The sequence below is a fragment of the Nothobranchius furzeri genome, chromosome 12 (assembly GCF_043380555.1).
Source record: "Nothobranchius furzeri strain GRZ-AD chromosome 12, NfurGRZ-RIMD1, whole genome shotgun sequence".
Classification (NCBI taxonomy): Eukaryota; Metazoa; Chordata; class Actinopteri; order Cyprinodontiformes; family Nothobranchiidae; genus Nothobranchius; species Nothobranchius furzeri.
This window is the reverse complement of record NC_091752.1, coordinates 43,918,917-43,934,071: the sequence shown is the minus strand read 5'-3', so window position 1 is coordinate 43,934,071 and position 15,155 is coordinate 43,918,917. Positions and strand designations below refer to the sequence as shown.

The following is a 15,155-nucleotide window of genomic DNA, read 5'->3' as shown; positions in this document are numbered from 1 at the left end:
CCGCTCGGCTATCGACCGCAACAAAAACCATTTTCAAGTTCAAGCATCGTGTGGCTGGAATGGGTTTCACGCAGTCAAAATGTAGACATTCAACACGCTTTAACGCCTTTGGGGGAGTATAAAGTGGGAGATTTTTATCTCGACGGATATGCTGTGATTTCAGGCGTCGAACAAGGGTTTGAGTATATGGGTTGTTTTTTCCACGGCTGTCCAAAATGTTTCTTACAGTCATCCATATGTCCTCTGAGAAAAATCACTTTTGGTGAAATTTATGACAAAACCGTCGAAAAGCTTCAGTCGTTGGAAACTGTGCATCGATTAAAAATGAATGTCATTTGGGAACATGATTGGCAGGAGATGGTAAAAACTGATCCGGACGTGAAACAGTTTGTCTCAAGATTTGATCCACCGCCGGCTCCTCTCTCACCTCGTGAAGCCCTGTATGGAGGCAGGACTTGTCCGGTTCGGCTGAGGCATTCTGCTCAGAGCGGTGAAAAAATCCACTATGTGGATTTTACGAGCCTGTACCCTTATGTAAACGCCACACAGACTTACCCCATAGGCCATCCCAAAATTCATGTTAAAAATTTCAGAGATCCGAGTCACTATTTTGGTTTGATTAAAGCTGTCGTTTTGCCACCCAGAAAACTGTTTTTCCCTGTTCTGCCTTTTAAAACATCCAAAGGTAAACTCGTTTTTACACTGTGTCGCACATGCGCTGAAATGAATAATCAATCTGATTCTTGTTCACACAGCGCGTCTCAACGTGCTTTGACGGGCGTTTGGGTGAGTGTAGAGTTCATTTACGCTTTGGATTCAGGTTACAGTCTGGTGAAAATGATTGAAGTCTGGGATTTTGAGAAAAGCAGTAAAGATGTGTTCGCAGGTTACATTAACACGTTTTTGAAGCAGAAACAACAAGCGTCTGGTTTTCCTGAAGGATTGATTGACGATGAGTCGAAAAGAAAATACATTCAGGACTACCAACTTCGTCAGGGAATACTATTAGATGCGTCTAAGATTCAGCACAATCCTGCTAAGCGTGCCATTTCAAAATTATGTCTCAATTCACTCTGGGGAAAGTTTGGTCAAAGAGATGATCTTGTACAAACCACATTTGTTCAAAAACCTGATGAATTTTTTGACATTCTGTTTTCAGGGAGATACAATGTTAAATTCTTCAGTTTTCTCACTTCAGGAGCCGTTCTGATGCAACACAGTTTGGCAGAAAAATGCCTAACGACTCCTGGCAGAAGCAACAACATTTTTATCGCCGCATTCACCACAACTTATGCCAGATTGAAATTATTAAATGCGTTGAACAAACTGGGAAATCGCGTCATTTATTACGATACAGATTCTATAATTTATTCTGTCAAAGAGAATGAGTGTGTTTTACCAACAGGACCGCTGCTGGGGGATTTAACCGATGAACTGCACGGCGATTCCATCACAGAATTTGCATCAGCCGGTCCAAAAACGTATGCTTACAAAACCCGGGACCGCCAGCAGGTGGTGCTAAAGGCTAAGGGTATCACACAGTCATTCATTTCATCTGATCACATCAATTTTGACAGCTTAGCGCTGCTGGTTGAGGGGTACGTGTCTGGAGAAAGGGGAAGATTTTTGCAAACTCGGCAGGAGATCGTCAAGAGGGATAAAAAAGGTCTCACTCTCTCAAATGTTTCATTTGTGAAAAGGTTTCGTGTGATTTTTGATAAGCGGAGGTTATTTGCTGACGGCAGTACAGAACCATTTGGGTATTAAAAATGGAAACTGATTTTGACGCTAGACTAAAATTGCCATTCAGTGTACAAATTGCTGGTCCGTCAGGCTGTGGAAAAACCTTTTTTGTAAAAAGTATTTTGGAAAATTGTATGCAATGTTTAACTGAAATGCCTGAAAACATCGTGTGGTTTTTTACATCTTATCAACCTATGTATGATGATCTTTGTAATAAAAGTATTCGATTCGTTCAAGGTCTCCCGCTTTCATTCGAGGATGATGATTTATTTCCATCGGGTCATAATCACTTGGTGATCTTGGATGACATGATGTCTCAAACGTCCAGCCATCCTGGAGTGCTAAAATTATTTACGCAGCTGAGACATCACAGAAATATGAGCGTCATTTTAATCACTCAAAATGTTTTTCATCAAGGAAAACATAGTCGTTCCATCAGCTTAAACACCAATTATTTGATTTTGTTTAAAAACCCTCGAGACAAATTGCAAATCAATGTTTTAGCAAATCAAATATATCCTACCCAAAAAAGATATTTCATGGAGAGTTTTCAAGACGCTACGTCAGAACCGTACGGTTATTTAATTGTGGATTTAAAAGCGGAAACGCCAGAATCTTTCCGTCTCCGTACGGGTTTACTTCCGGATCAACTCACCGCGGTGTATTTGTCTAAAACAGAGCCATGTCAGCCCGGATAAAACGCAACGCCAAGATTCTACGTGCTTTGTCACGTATGAAGCCTAGCCAACGTCGGGAGTTTTTAAAAGGGTGCTCCGAGGACGTTCTGAAGGCTTTGTGCGAGATAGCTTTAAACATGATCAAAGGAAATATACGTCTGTCGCCGCGTCAATTTCGAAAGTTGTCTAAAAGCAAAACGGTGCTCAGACAGTTGACTCATAACAAAACTAGCCTTTTAAAAAAAAAGAAGCTTTTAGTCGGTCAGAAAGGCGGATTTCTACCCATACTCTTAGCAGCCGCTGCGCCTCTGATCGGCGAACTGATAGGTGGCTTAATAAGGAAATAAACGATGGCTTCTCAAAAAATGTTTATGGTGACCCCCCAACAATTACGTCAGCTTGTTAAACCTACAATACGGGACGTGGCTGAAGAGAATCTTGACTCTGAAATGAAATTAATTATGCAGGAGACGGGATTAACGCCGTATGAGAAAATTAAAAAATACAATGCGCTGCTACAGCGTTATCTGAAGTTGATGAAAAGCGGACTACACGAAAGTGCAACTCCCACTGAACCGCCCACTGTGACGGCTGAGCCTACGTCAGCTGTAGAAACAGCGGCTGACACGCTCATTAATGAAACGCTACAGAATCTTCCTGTGCGCGGAAGAAAAAACGCCGAGTACCTGCTGAAAATGACACGATTAAACTGGACTCCGACGGGGGAATTTAAATATAAAGGCGATGTGCAGAAAGGATCGCACATCCTTGACTTGATTAAAAGCATCAGCAACCCGTTAAAAAAACATCCGCAATCAGAACCGATGGGTTGGACTCCTTTCCTAAAAACTCTAGTAGAAAAAAAATGTGCCCTTATCTATCGTGTCCAATCCGCTAGCGAAACGTCAGATTACGCAACTCAGGAACGGAGGGATTGTGCTTCCGGATTCTGAAGACGGTGTTTTGAAGAAGAAAAAGAAAAAACCGAGGAGAAATATCATTTTATCACCAAGCTGGAGCGATGTCCCCACTTTGAAGAAATGGATCAGCTTTACACCTTAACTCTCTTGTTTGTTCAATAAAACTTTAATCAAAACAAATTTCACAGTCCGTGACATTCTTTAAACATTTCAAGAGTACAATTCACCTGTGTGAAGTATACATCATGACGTTTGATGCAATTTGAAAATTTTTTAACAAAATGATAAACCATAGCATCATTTTTATCTACATTTTTATGATATTTAGACAGAATTTGTTTCAGAGAAAGTCCACAAGCCTTATGACACAGGAAAAAAACACAATGCTGGCCACAACGGTCGGATGCAAAACTCTGTAGCTGACGATCCTGATATTGTATGCGTGAACAACGTTCTGTTAGAAAATTCAGGATGTTTTCAGGGTAATATTTAAATTCAGGCGATAGACCGTAAGAGTCAAAAAATGTCCCGAGGCCATTTTGTTCCACAGCTAGCGCCAACCAGTGTTCACCGGGTAAATGGACAGGATGAGTGTTTACCACAAAGTAGGCCGGTAGTCGAATGTTTTTTGGGACGGTAGACAGCTGATCAGACGCGTACACGCCACCAAAATAATCTCCCAGCAGGTTCGATAATATGCCGTCCAATTCGTGATTATCCATTAATAATAATCCACCAATACCTCTCTCTTTGAGTTTATCTCCAGAATGGAGTCGTAACACGCATACACAATGAGTGTAGCCGTGGCTCTCAGAGGTTCTCCAAAGCGCATCTCCATCCTCAGGTTGCCGGTGGAAACGGTTGAAAGCGCCTCCGAGTCATCCGCTGTGTTCAGATTAAAGGCAAAGAGTGTATACCCCTGTTGATATTCCAACCTATTAATCGATAGAGGTAAATCTTTCAATTGTCTTGAAGTGGCTGTAAACAGATTATAAAATTCTCTGACCGATGTTCCCTGGTAAAAAGTAGGTTGGAAGGCTTTCGATGGAATCTGTTTTCCGTCTCTGGACAACGCCAGATATTCCACATTCATGTGGCAAAAATTAAAAGGCGAAAGATCTCGACGTCCTGTGTAAGCTTCGTGATCCACTAATCCTAAGACGATATATTTAGGAATGGCGCCGAGAAAGAGGTTCTCCAGATTACATATCCTCGAATTTTGTGGAATGGAATAAGTTTTGACGGTCACGCGTGAGAGCGGGTACATGGCGTTTGCTTTTAGTAAAGCAGACTCGTGACCCAAACGTACGGCGGGTGAAATATTAACTTTCTTCACAAAAAGCGATGCACCCAGCAGTTTCAGCTTGTAGGTGGAATCACGCGCCCCCATCAGGCAAAAAGCATCACACGCGCGTGTCAGTTTAATTCTGAGATCGACGGAATTTAAAAGAAGTCTTTCACAGAAAAATATATCAGAATGCAGGGGTCCTATCAGATCCACTTCTCTGGAGTTTTCTGTAAAAGTCGCTCGTTGATTAAGGCCTAAATTGCGTCCGTTAATTACAACGGTGGAATCGTGCGCGCCTGCGGTGTCTTTGAAGAACAATCCCGCGCTGAATTGGGAATTCAAACTCGCTTCAGAAAAGTTCAGCAGGGTTTCGATGATCGCTCTGTAGGGGTGCGTGGCGCTGGACTGTGAAATCAGACGATCGCCGAGAACCACGTCACAGTGAGAAAATCGTGTTTAACGGGTAATTAATCAGACCGGTGGCAGCACCATCATCTAGCGGGCTGCCGTCATCGTTTGTAATTTTCACCCGCAAAAATAGAAGAGTGTCGTTTAAATCCAAATATTTTTCTCCATCTCCGGGGACAAAAAATTCTACAGGCCCGCCGTCCGTCAGGGCCGCTATGGGTAAAATTTCGCTGTAGATCTTATCTTCGATAGACAACTGCGTCATGGGTACGGTGAAGAGATCCAGTTCACTCAGCGTACATTCTGACGATTTGCTGTGGAGCAGTGACATGATTAAAAAATATCAGAGCCTGTCTGACGAGACTTCTTCCTCTTTTGCTTGCGTTTTGTAACTGGAGCTTTGATGCGTCGGTCGCTTCGTGATGTAGATGTCTTTAAACGCCTGCCGGGGGGTCTTTTGCGAACACGCCTCGACAGAACCATGAGGCCTGACCCCTCTTGGGCATTAGGGTCATTGATTTTACCGACGGCTCTCGTCAACACATCTGACACGATTCCTGTAGCGGCCTTTTTGAGATGCGGTTTAGCCAGAGCAAATCCTTTTTTAACAAAAGGTGATATGAATCGAAACAGTCTTGAAAATATCGATCCAAAGCCACGTCCGTACATATAAGGAACACCGCTAAAACCTGGTAAACCATGACCGGCCTGAGTGACGTAATAATTGATAAAACGGTTGGGATCGTTTCTCTGCAGGTGATAAATCATGTCTGCAAGACGTACGAGCGTAACTGACTCTCTCACCCTGTTTCACGAGCGTTATATTATTGTATTTCTCTGATGTGCGGGCCTGAAATGAAGCCTCACCGTTGTTTTTCCGTATAAGAAGTGAATCGGCTCATTCTGATCAGATTTTATTTCGATATGAATGCTTTCTATATGATTCGTAGAAACGCTGATGTAATCCACAGGATTAAACACATGAGTGACCGTGTGACCGAAGGTCCCTTCAACTTTCACCGTACGTAATAAAGGCGCAAAGACGTCCCCGACCAACTGCTCGGTCACGACATCCGTGTAGCAGTAAAATTGATATAGACCGCCTGTTAAATCGGGTGGGTGAGGCGCCGATTTGATCGGTTCATCGATGCCTGAAGTACCTTCAGGCGTCAACCACTCACCCGCGTTGAAACCTAACAGATAGGCCAGAGGCGCTAAAAATCTAAATTCTATTTCATCACCGATCTGATATTTGAGAATGGGGTCGGGGAATCTGTGAATGAGATAGAAATCAGGATCAATCTTTCTCATAGCAGTCTCACATTCCATTCTAAGTGTTTGGATAGCTTTATAATATCCGGGAGTAATCGGAGCTCTGTTGATTTTCTTAGGTTCTTTCACTCGTCGCCATTCAACAAACGCACGATCGTTCGGTAAATTAAACCACGAGTGTACGTAATTGATTTCAGACAGTCCCACTTGCCACCTGCCATTGAGATTGATGTGACGGGCTAGATCGGTTCTGTAACTGGCAATCGTGTTATTTTTAAACACCTCGTTACTGGCGTTAGAGGGCAATGTGATATAAAAACCCTCCTCTTGTCTCAGATCCATTTTTTATTGTATCTGTTTTTTAAACGTCGTGCAGGTCTGAGGCTTTAATCCAACTGGAAAATTTTTGAGGCCATCCAAGCCATTTAACAAACACTTGCTTCTGGCCTCTGTAAGTTCTGCGCTTTAAAATTTTTTCAACGTGGAAGGATCGTTCGGTCGATAAGTTTACTTTCTGCAATTCGGGTTCATAAAATGACCCTTCAATTTTTTCCCCATCAAAATCTTTGAGTTTATAAACCGGCGGTGCTCGATGAAGACACTGGTCTACTGTGAACAGCTCGTGCGTGAAACTCTGCTCATATTTTTTATCAAAAACACCTCTGAGTTTGGAAATTCTCACAACGTCACCCCTGTTAAACTTCATTTTCTTTGCAGGCTTCGGTGCGGTGGTCCCGTAAAGGTTGCGAAACACTTGCCATTGATTTTCCGTGTTAACTTCAAAGGGGGCCATTTTGATAGAAGTGTGGTAGCTATGATTATAACCTTTCACCAAATCTTGAATTACATCTATGTAGCGATGGGTGTTTTTGGCTGTGAAATATCTCCACATTCTACCTTTTAGAGTCCTGTTAAATCTCTCCACAACGCTGGCCTTTACGCTGCTGGCTGTGGCAAAATGCACAATTTCGTGTTTCTTCATGAGGGCTTCAAATTTCTTATTAAAAAATTCTTTACCGGAATCCGTTTGCAATTTTTTAGGGACACCGCTGTCTTTCAAAACTGAAGCAAAAGCTTCTGTAACATCTTTCCCCGATTTGTTTTTCAGGGCTCGTACATAGGCTTTCTTTGAAAATACATCTATGACGGTTAATAGGTAATTAAAGCCGTCGTTTGATTTTGACAAGGCCTGCATGTCGCATAAGTCAGCTTGAAACTGTTTTAGCGGCCCTGAGACAAAAACCTTATTTCTCGGAAAATGAACTCTTGCAGGTTTGTGAAGTGTATAGGCGTCTTGTTCTGAGAGAAAATCGCGAGCCTTATCCGATGAAACTTTCTCCCCAATATCTTGTTGTAAACCGGTTCTAAACCTTTCCACACCACCGTAACTACCCTGATGTTCTGGTGTAAAATAAACCTTTTTCATTACCTCCTCCATCTCTGATGAATGGTTGGCAAAAATGATGCACATTTGTTTTCATTAGTTCTTTTTATTTCATAAATTGTACACACAATCTAATCATACTGTAAAAAACAGCAGTCATCAAATATAATCACACAGTCTAATCATACTGTAAAAAACAGCCGTCAAATATAATGAATAAAATCACACAGTCTAATCTAAACACTAGTCAGAACTAAAATCTAATCATACTGTCGTCAAATATAATAATAAAGTTGTAGAAGAGACCCTCCGCAACTCGCTCACTCCATCACCACCCCGGACAGCGCGTCCAGGTCAGCTTTGGACAGGCGATCGTACACCGGAAAAATGTCTTTGTGAATGGGCATCACAGCCCTGAATCCGTGCAGCTGCGTCACAGCCATGGTGAACAGAATCTCAGTGTCCAGAGGCTGGAAGCCGTGCAGACTGAGAAAACTTTGAAGAGCCGGAATCAGTTTAGGTGTTAAAACCCTGCGAATAATGTCCGTAAAGTGAAAATCGTAAAATAATTCATTTTCAGCTACGTAAAGACATTCGTGTTGCCGTTGACTGGGGTGATCGATCTTGCATCCGTGGCAGATGGTTGGTAAGTGAGCTTTGATCGCCATGTTGACCAAGTGAAGAAGACCCATTTTCACACGGTCTACTTTGTCTTCTGAAAACACCCAGTCAGGCAGACGGTGAGGCTCCTCATCGGTGCTCTGGATGTCGAGGGGTTGCACATCCTCCTCCTCCTCATGACCTGGCGGCGGCTCAGGGTTTGATGTCACCAAAGGTGGATCAGCCCCATCGACCCAGGGCCTGAATGGTACGTTCTCCGGAACCTCCATGATGGTGGGGAGTCGTGGTAGGTTATCCTCTGGAAAACACGATGGTGCCGATGCGGGCCTCGGACTGCCGTTGTATCTCGGCGGTGGTGGTGATGGTAGCGATCTGGACCTCGGACTGGTGTTGTATCTCGGTGGTGATGAATCCGTTAGTACCCAGCTCGGTGGTGGGCTCCAAAGGTCTTTAAGGGTCGTCTGATTGTAGAACCCCGTCATGCTGATGCCTAGATCGTCTGGATGAAATGGTTTCTAACTGTAAGCTCTTTATAACTAGTGCTGGGTGGGGGGCGTGGTATGATGATGCAACCTCCTCCTCCTCCTCCTCCTCCTAAGGCAGGTCTTAGAACTCCAGCTTTTTTCGCACTGTCAGAATGTCGTTCCAACAGCGGCTGGTACGAAAAAATGAAGTAATACGATCCTCCACTTCATTTATTTTTTCACACCAGGCTTCGAAAGGTACAACCTGTAGAAGGCGGTAAATTCCACATACAGAATGCACATTCTCCAGCACAAAAAAGAGCTCAAATCCTCTCACACGGACCGAGGCCTTGAACATCCACTCTCCATCAGCATCCTCTTCCCCCTCCCATGAAGCGCTGAATGCTGTCACAGCGTTCTGGATTTCATCCAACGTTGGAAGAGCTTGCGGCCCACTGCGATTGACAGGCGGACGAGGTCTCTCAGGATCATCTCTGTGCACCTTGCGTGGAACAGCCAGCCTGAGCACAGCCCAATCGTTGTAGGAGAGAACCGCTGGTGAGTTTGATAAATAGGATTTAAGAGGTTCGCCCTCAGCCACATCTTGGATTAAACACAGTTCCTTAGTGTCGTAGCTGAACCGGTACCCAAAACTACCGGTATAGCCGTAAGGTTCCAACTGCCATATTTGCTCCAAGATCTCTTTACCGCCGAAAGGAGGAACCTGCACTCTGCAGATGTAAAATGTAGATTTGCGGAGGGCAACAATTCCAGCCGGCATCTGATGTATAGCGATGGATTTTTCACAAAGCATGGTTTTTGACAGCGGCGTATCCACGCTCTCTTCTTTCACTTTTTGAGTTGAAGTTGAAGCGTCGGATGTAGTAGGCACCTCTTCAGCGCGGCTTGGTGCTTCATTCAGCTCCTCGTGGTTCATCATTTTTTCTTAGAGCTCGGCTTTTCACCATTCGGACAGATCTGAGCTTTTAAAGAGTTATACACAATAGGATTACACTCAGAAGGGAGGGGGCTGTGGGAACCGATGGGCTATCACAAAAAGAAACTTCACACGCCATTACACACATTAGCCTATGACGTGGGGATCATGGACATCTGGACACGTTCAACAATACGCCATTGATGATGCGGCGTGGGGGGTCTAGGCCATCTGGACGATCAACAATACACATGTCCATTTGATTAATGATACGGAAGGGGGGGCAAAGATTGAACAATACACCTGTCCATTTGATTAATGATAGGAAAGGGGGGCAAGGTCAAGGGTCAAATGAACAATAGGACTGAAAGGTCAAAAAGGTCAAAGAACAATAGACCTGTCAAAAAGTTTGACGAAAGGTGTCTTATAATCCTCTCTCATCTGGCCCAGCTTCCTTGTGTCCCACATTGCCTCTTTTGTAGGGCTTTAGGTGAGTGATGCTGTGCTTTGTTTTCAAGTGTTTCCCTGTCATAGTTGTCAGCATAGCAGTCTTGCCCAAGAGTTGCTGGATTGTGTATGGGCCAGAATAGTCACGCTCCATCCTGGCTCCTTTTCTACTTCTTTTTCTTACATTGTACAACAGCACCTCATCCCCTTCTTTGAATGTAAAATGTTTGTATTTTTTGTTTGCCCTATTTGCATATGCTTCCTTCATTTTCTGTTGAGCCACTTCCACATTTTCTTTTACCTACTCATCTCGGTCCTTTTGTACTTTTTCTTACTCATTTACATATTCGCTGTATTCCATTGGAAGGATAATAGATGACAGCTACATTGCAAAAACAGATCATGTTTTTGCAATACAAATGTTACACATTTAGACACTGTTATAAAAACATTACTGTTAAAAGATTCTATGTCTGAAAACGATTACAAGTATTTACAAAATCAGCATGTATATTAATATGTTAGTACAAAGGAAGATTCCAACATAACTCATGACAGGCAGACTTACCGGCATTTCAACAGGAAGTTCACATGGGAACCTTGCCTCTCTTCCATACATTAGGTAGAATGGTGAGAATTTTGTTGTGGTGTGCATTTTGGACCTCAGTGAAAACAAAGTGGCATCTAGATACAGATCCCAATCATCCTGCCTTTCATTAACAACTTTTCTGAGGGCCCTAGAAAAAAAGAGTTTCATGCTTCAATAAGAAATACTTGAATTTCAATACATCTTTGAAATATTTATTCTCATTTTCTAGTCACAAAGCCATAGATGAATGAATATATGGAAATTATTTTAACTCAGTGAAGTCTGAGACCTAACTTTACAAAGTACAATTACAGGACATGTTAAGCTGTGGCAAGGTGGTGAAACAAGGGCCCGGGCGGGATTCGATCCCCAGACTCCCGGGTGAGAGTCATGCATGCTAACCAGTCAGCCAAACGGATCTCCCTTTGGCTGACTGGTTAGCATGCATGACTCTCACCCGGGAGTCTGGGGATCGAATCCCGCCCGGGCCCTTGTTTCTCAACCTTGCTTCAAAGCAATTGTCAAAAGAAGTTAAAACAAGAAACTGCTGTAATTGTTTTCTCACCGTTTAATGTTGTCATTTGTTTTTTCATCCAATCCATTAGTCTGCGGGTGATATGCTGCTGTCACACTCCTCTCAATTGAAAGGAGCTCACATAGTTTGCTGTTGATCTAAAAAAAACAATGAGGCACATTATAATGTTATTTTACAGATTTGACTTTTAGGCCAATTAAAAATTTATATTAAACATAACTTACTTGATTCACAAACTCTCGCCCTTGGTCTGTAAGAATGCGCAGAGGACAGCCATGCCGATAAAAAATCGTGCATAAATTTTGGGAGACTTCCTCTGCAGACTTGGTTTTCAGAGGGAAAGCCTCCACCCACTTTGAAAAATAATCCGTGGCTGTCAATATGTACTTGTAGCCAGAAGGGGTCTGGGGAAGCGGACCTGTCAGATCCATTCCGACCAGCTCCCACACACCAGATACCTGTTGGTGATAGATTAAATGTTTATGAACAGAAGTAACATAGAAGTAATAAACTAACAGAATTACAATGGACAGTCACCTTGATGCAATCCAGTGTTTCGACTACCTTCAGTGGAGGTCCAACTCTTTGGCAATGGTCACATTCAGACAGCTAGAAAAGGTATTTTGCTTTATGAAATTTATAAATATTGTATATTAGAGATTGCTAACAATGAGGTAACATACCATTTCTCAACCATGCCAATAAAATTTAGAACACAATGATTTGCGAGTTTTCACAATGCCACTGTGTCCTCCCATTTTTGAAGAATGGATTTCCCTAAAGTTGGTCCAAGCCTCCTCTTTTGATTTAATGGCTTTTCGCCTAGGCAAGGGTCCAAAGAATAGACCCCCAGCTTTATTGAAAGAATTTACACATTAGTCATATGGCGTATTATCAGAAAATGTGATGTATGCTTAAATCTTAACAACTTACCATGAATGCTGAATTTAGAGGCATAGTATTTCCTTAGGCTTTGCCTTTGTCCTTTGGTGTAGTGCAGCGGATAGGAACCCTTGGTAAGGAGATTAAATATCTCATCCCATCTGCCTTCCATTTTACTGTAAAAAATGAAAACAAGGAAGTAATTTGAAAATTAAAACTTCTGATTTAAAAAAATAATTATACAGTCAATTATGTTCATATACACTGAAAACAACCGCATGTTGAGGAAGTAAATTATTATAAATATGACGAGGCAGCATTCAAACAATTTTTTACTTCTAAAATGTTTCTTATCTCAAGACTGAAGACATTTATTTGCCATTTGCACACGGATCAACAGTCCCTGCACATTGGAATTCAGTGTTGTATGTGCACATAGTCCATGGAAGGAAGTGTTATTCCTATGATCCTCTCTGCAGACTTTATGACTCTTTGTAGAGCTTTCCTCTCTGTCTGTGTGGTATTTCCATACTTATACCATTCTTATCTGTGTGCTTCCTTACAAAATTATGATTTACGGGTAGATACATAAAAGAAATATGGTTTTTAACATGTTTCACTTTAACAGAGACAAATCTTTTTATGTGTTGGTTTATATCTAGATATTTTTCTGCTTCCTGGTTTGTAGTTTTGAATCACATTCCTGCGTTTTTAAACAAGTAGCAAAATAGTTTAAGCAAGCAGAAATAAAGTATAAAAAACTCACTAACATAGTAGTCAGACATGTTATTTAATCATATTTCTAGTCAAAAACAAAACTTTTTCAGGAGGAACACGGAATTAGAAACATGTTCATATTATATGAATCTATTAAAATAGCCCCTTTCGTCTTTAAAATGCTGACTTTAATTTCCTCACGGACTGTATAATTGTTGGTCTTGTATTGTTTTTTTTACTTCTTGTTACTATTAATATGTTTCATAGCCGTTACATGACGTTCAGGCATCAAAGTTTAGTTGTTTCATCAGCGATTAAATTACGTGCAGAAATTGGCAGTCAAAAAATGCACTGCACACTGAAAACTGTGACTAAAGTACAAAATATATCAAATAATGTGTTAACATTAAAGAATATAAATGAATTACTTACATTTTAGTCGTAGTTTCACTTTTTCGCCGATCTTTTCTAGTCCGTATGCTCATCTGATGCCTCTGTAGAACGTACCGGAGTTGTCGAGTAATGCGCATGCGCGCACATGCGCATTATCCGCAAGTATGCTCCTCTGACAGGTATGCTGTTCTGACACAACACCTGTTCTAACACCGGCAGGTGTTTGGAAGAGGAACATGGCAGAAGCAGCGAGACCCAAAATAAGTAAAAACTTCTAAAGTTTGTGAGCATTTTCAGTTAAATCAGGCGAAGACATTCGTTACCTGCAACGTTTGTAGGTCAGACTTAGCATGGCACGGGAGTACTACAGTGATTATGCAGCATCTTAAAAGCAAGCATGTCAGAATCATCAGCGAGGAGGGAGAGAGCTCTGTGTCCGGGTAAGTTAAAACTTTTCAAGTGATTCACCCAAGCCCCGGATTATTACACAGGCTAGACATGCCCTAAGCTCGTAAAAAAAGTCTATAAAATCATAAGTGCGACCACATTCCAGCAGAAACTGGTTGATCACACCGGGGCCAGATTACTAGTATGTTGTTTTACAACCACAATGTCCTCAGAAGCGAAAAGGCTTTTAAAAGGGAGGGAGGAGTCCTAACTGTTGCTGCAGGCGTGTTGTGTGAGTGCAGTTATATACTGGTTAATATATTTGGGGTTCAGTTGCTTTCATGTGGCCTAATGTGAGTCTATTTGGGATCATTGGAATGATCAGCAGCATTTCTTGATGTGACTTTATGGCAGTTGCCCAGGGCATCATCACAAGGAGGATGGCATTCATTTACTTTTGTTTTATTTGGTATTTTTTCAGTCATTTTGGGAAATAGTGATTCATTTTGATTAATTCACAGCCTATGTTTAAGTACATTTAAAAATTTGTTGTTTGACATCCCCAATTATAATAAATGTCTAGAGATGAGATCAAACAAAACAGATGAGAATTGCTGTTTAACTTGGACCAAGCATTTTAGGTCACAGATAGGTGTAGCTTAGGGTCTCTGTCTATACACCTTATAAGACAATTTAGGTGATGGCATGTTGTTTTTCTGCTATTGAACTGTTTTCTAATAATGTTGTGTTTAATAAAGTGAAGGAAAGAGAGAAATAACGTTTCCTTAGCAGTTTTTAAAAATGTCCCTATGTAATCTGATTAATCGATTAATCGTGTCGAGACCCCATCCGATTAATCGATTATCCAAATAATCGTTTGTTGCAGCCCTACACTAAAATGAAGTCAATGGAGGTCCACACAAGCGTATATACAAGAGTCATTTAAAAAACATATACATTGTACAAGAGTCATGTGTGTGTGTGTGTGTGTGTGTGTGTGTGTGTGTGTGTGTGTGTGTGTGTGTGTGTGTGTGTGTGTGTTTACCTGTCCAGCTCCTGGCATATACAGGTGAGCTCCACTCACTCCACAGTCCATCATACTCTTCCTTGGTTCGAAGCTGAATCAGATACTCGACACCAGGCAAAGCATCAGCAATGATGTAGAAGCGATTGCTTTTAATTTTACACACCTGCAAGGAGACACGGAAAAGGAACTAATACAATCTTGGCGATCTGTAGATTATCGAAGTGTTAGTCATAACTCACCAGGTTATTTACAGATGTCAAGGGTCGATATCTGATCTCATAAATTATGTCATAGAAGTTATCTTGCTTGCTCCAGGTGAGTGGCAAGTTCCAGGTGACCTTTATCTTTTTCTCCTGCTGTTCCAGCTGGTGGGTTTTCACATCAGAGGGGGGGTCAGGCTTCACTTAAGAACCATGAAGAAAAAAACAGATTTCAGCTTCAGGTTACCAGTGTTTTTAGTGTGT

The 15,155-nt window shown here is 41.8% G+C and overlaps 1 protein-coding gene across 3 annotated transcripts in view; it reads right to left on the bottom strand.

Moving 5' to 3' along the window:
• LOC107397260 (interleukin-6 receptor subunit alpha) overlaps nt 1-15,155 on the bottom strand; it is a 58,826-nt gene that overhangs the window by 33,760 nt on the left and 9,911 nt on the right. For 2 of the 3 annotated variants that reach the window (XM_070542607.1, XM_054737163.2), the window contains exons 5-6: nt 14,931-15,094; nt 14,710-14,854 (exon numbers count right to left, since the gene is read on the bottom strand). In XM_070542607.1, the coding sequence (XP_070398708.1) occupies nt 14,710-14,854; nt 14,931-15,094 (309 nt within the window). Of the gene's footprint in view, nt 1-12,231; nt 12,344-13,316; nt 13,484-14,709; nt 14,855-14,930; nt 15,095-15,155 lie in introns of those variants that run through there. The other variant, XM_070542608.1, reaches the window with a different exon arrangement.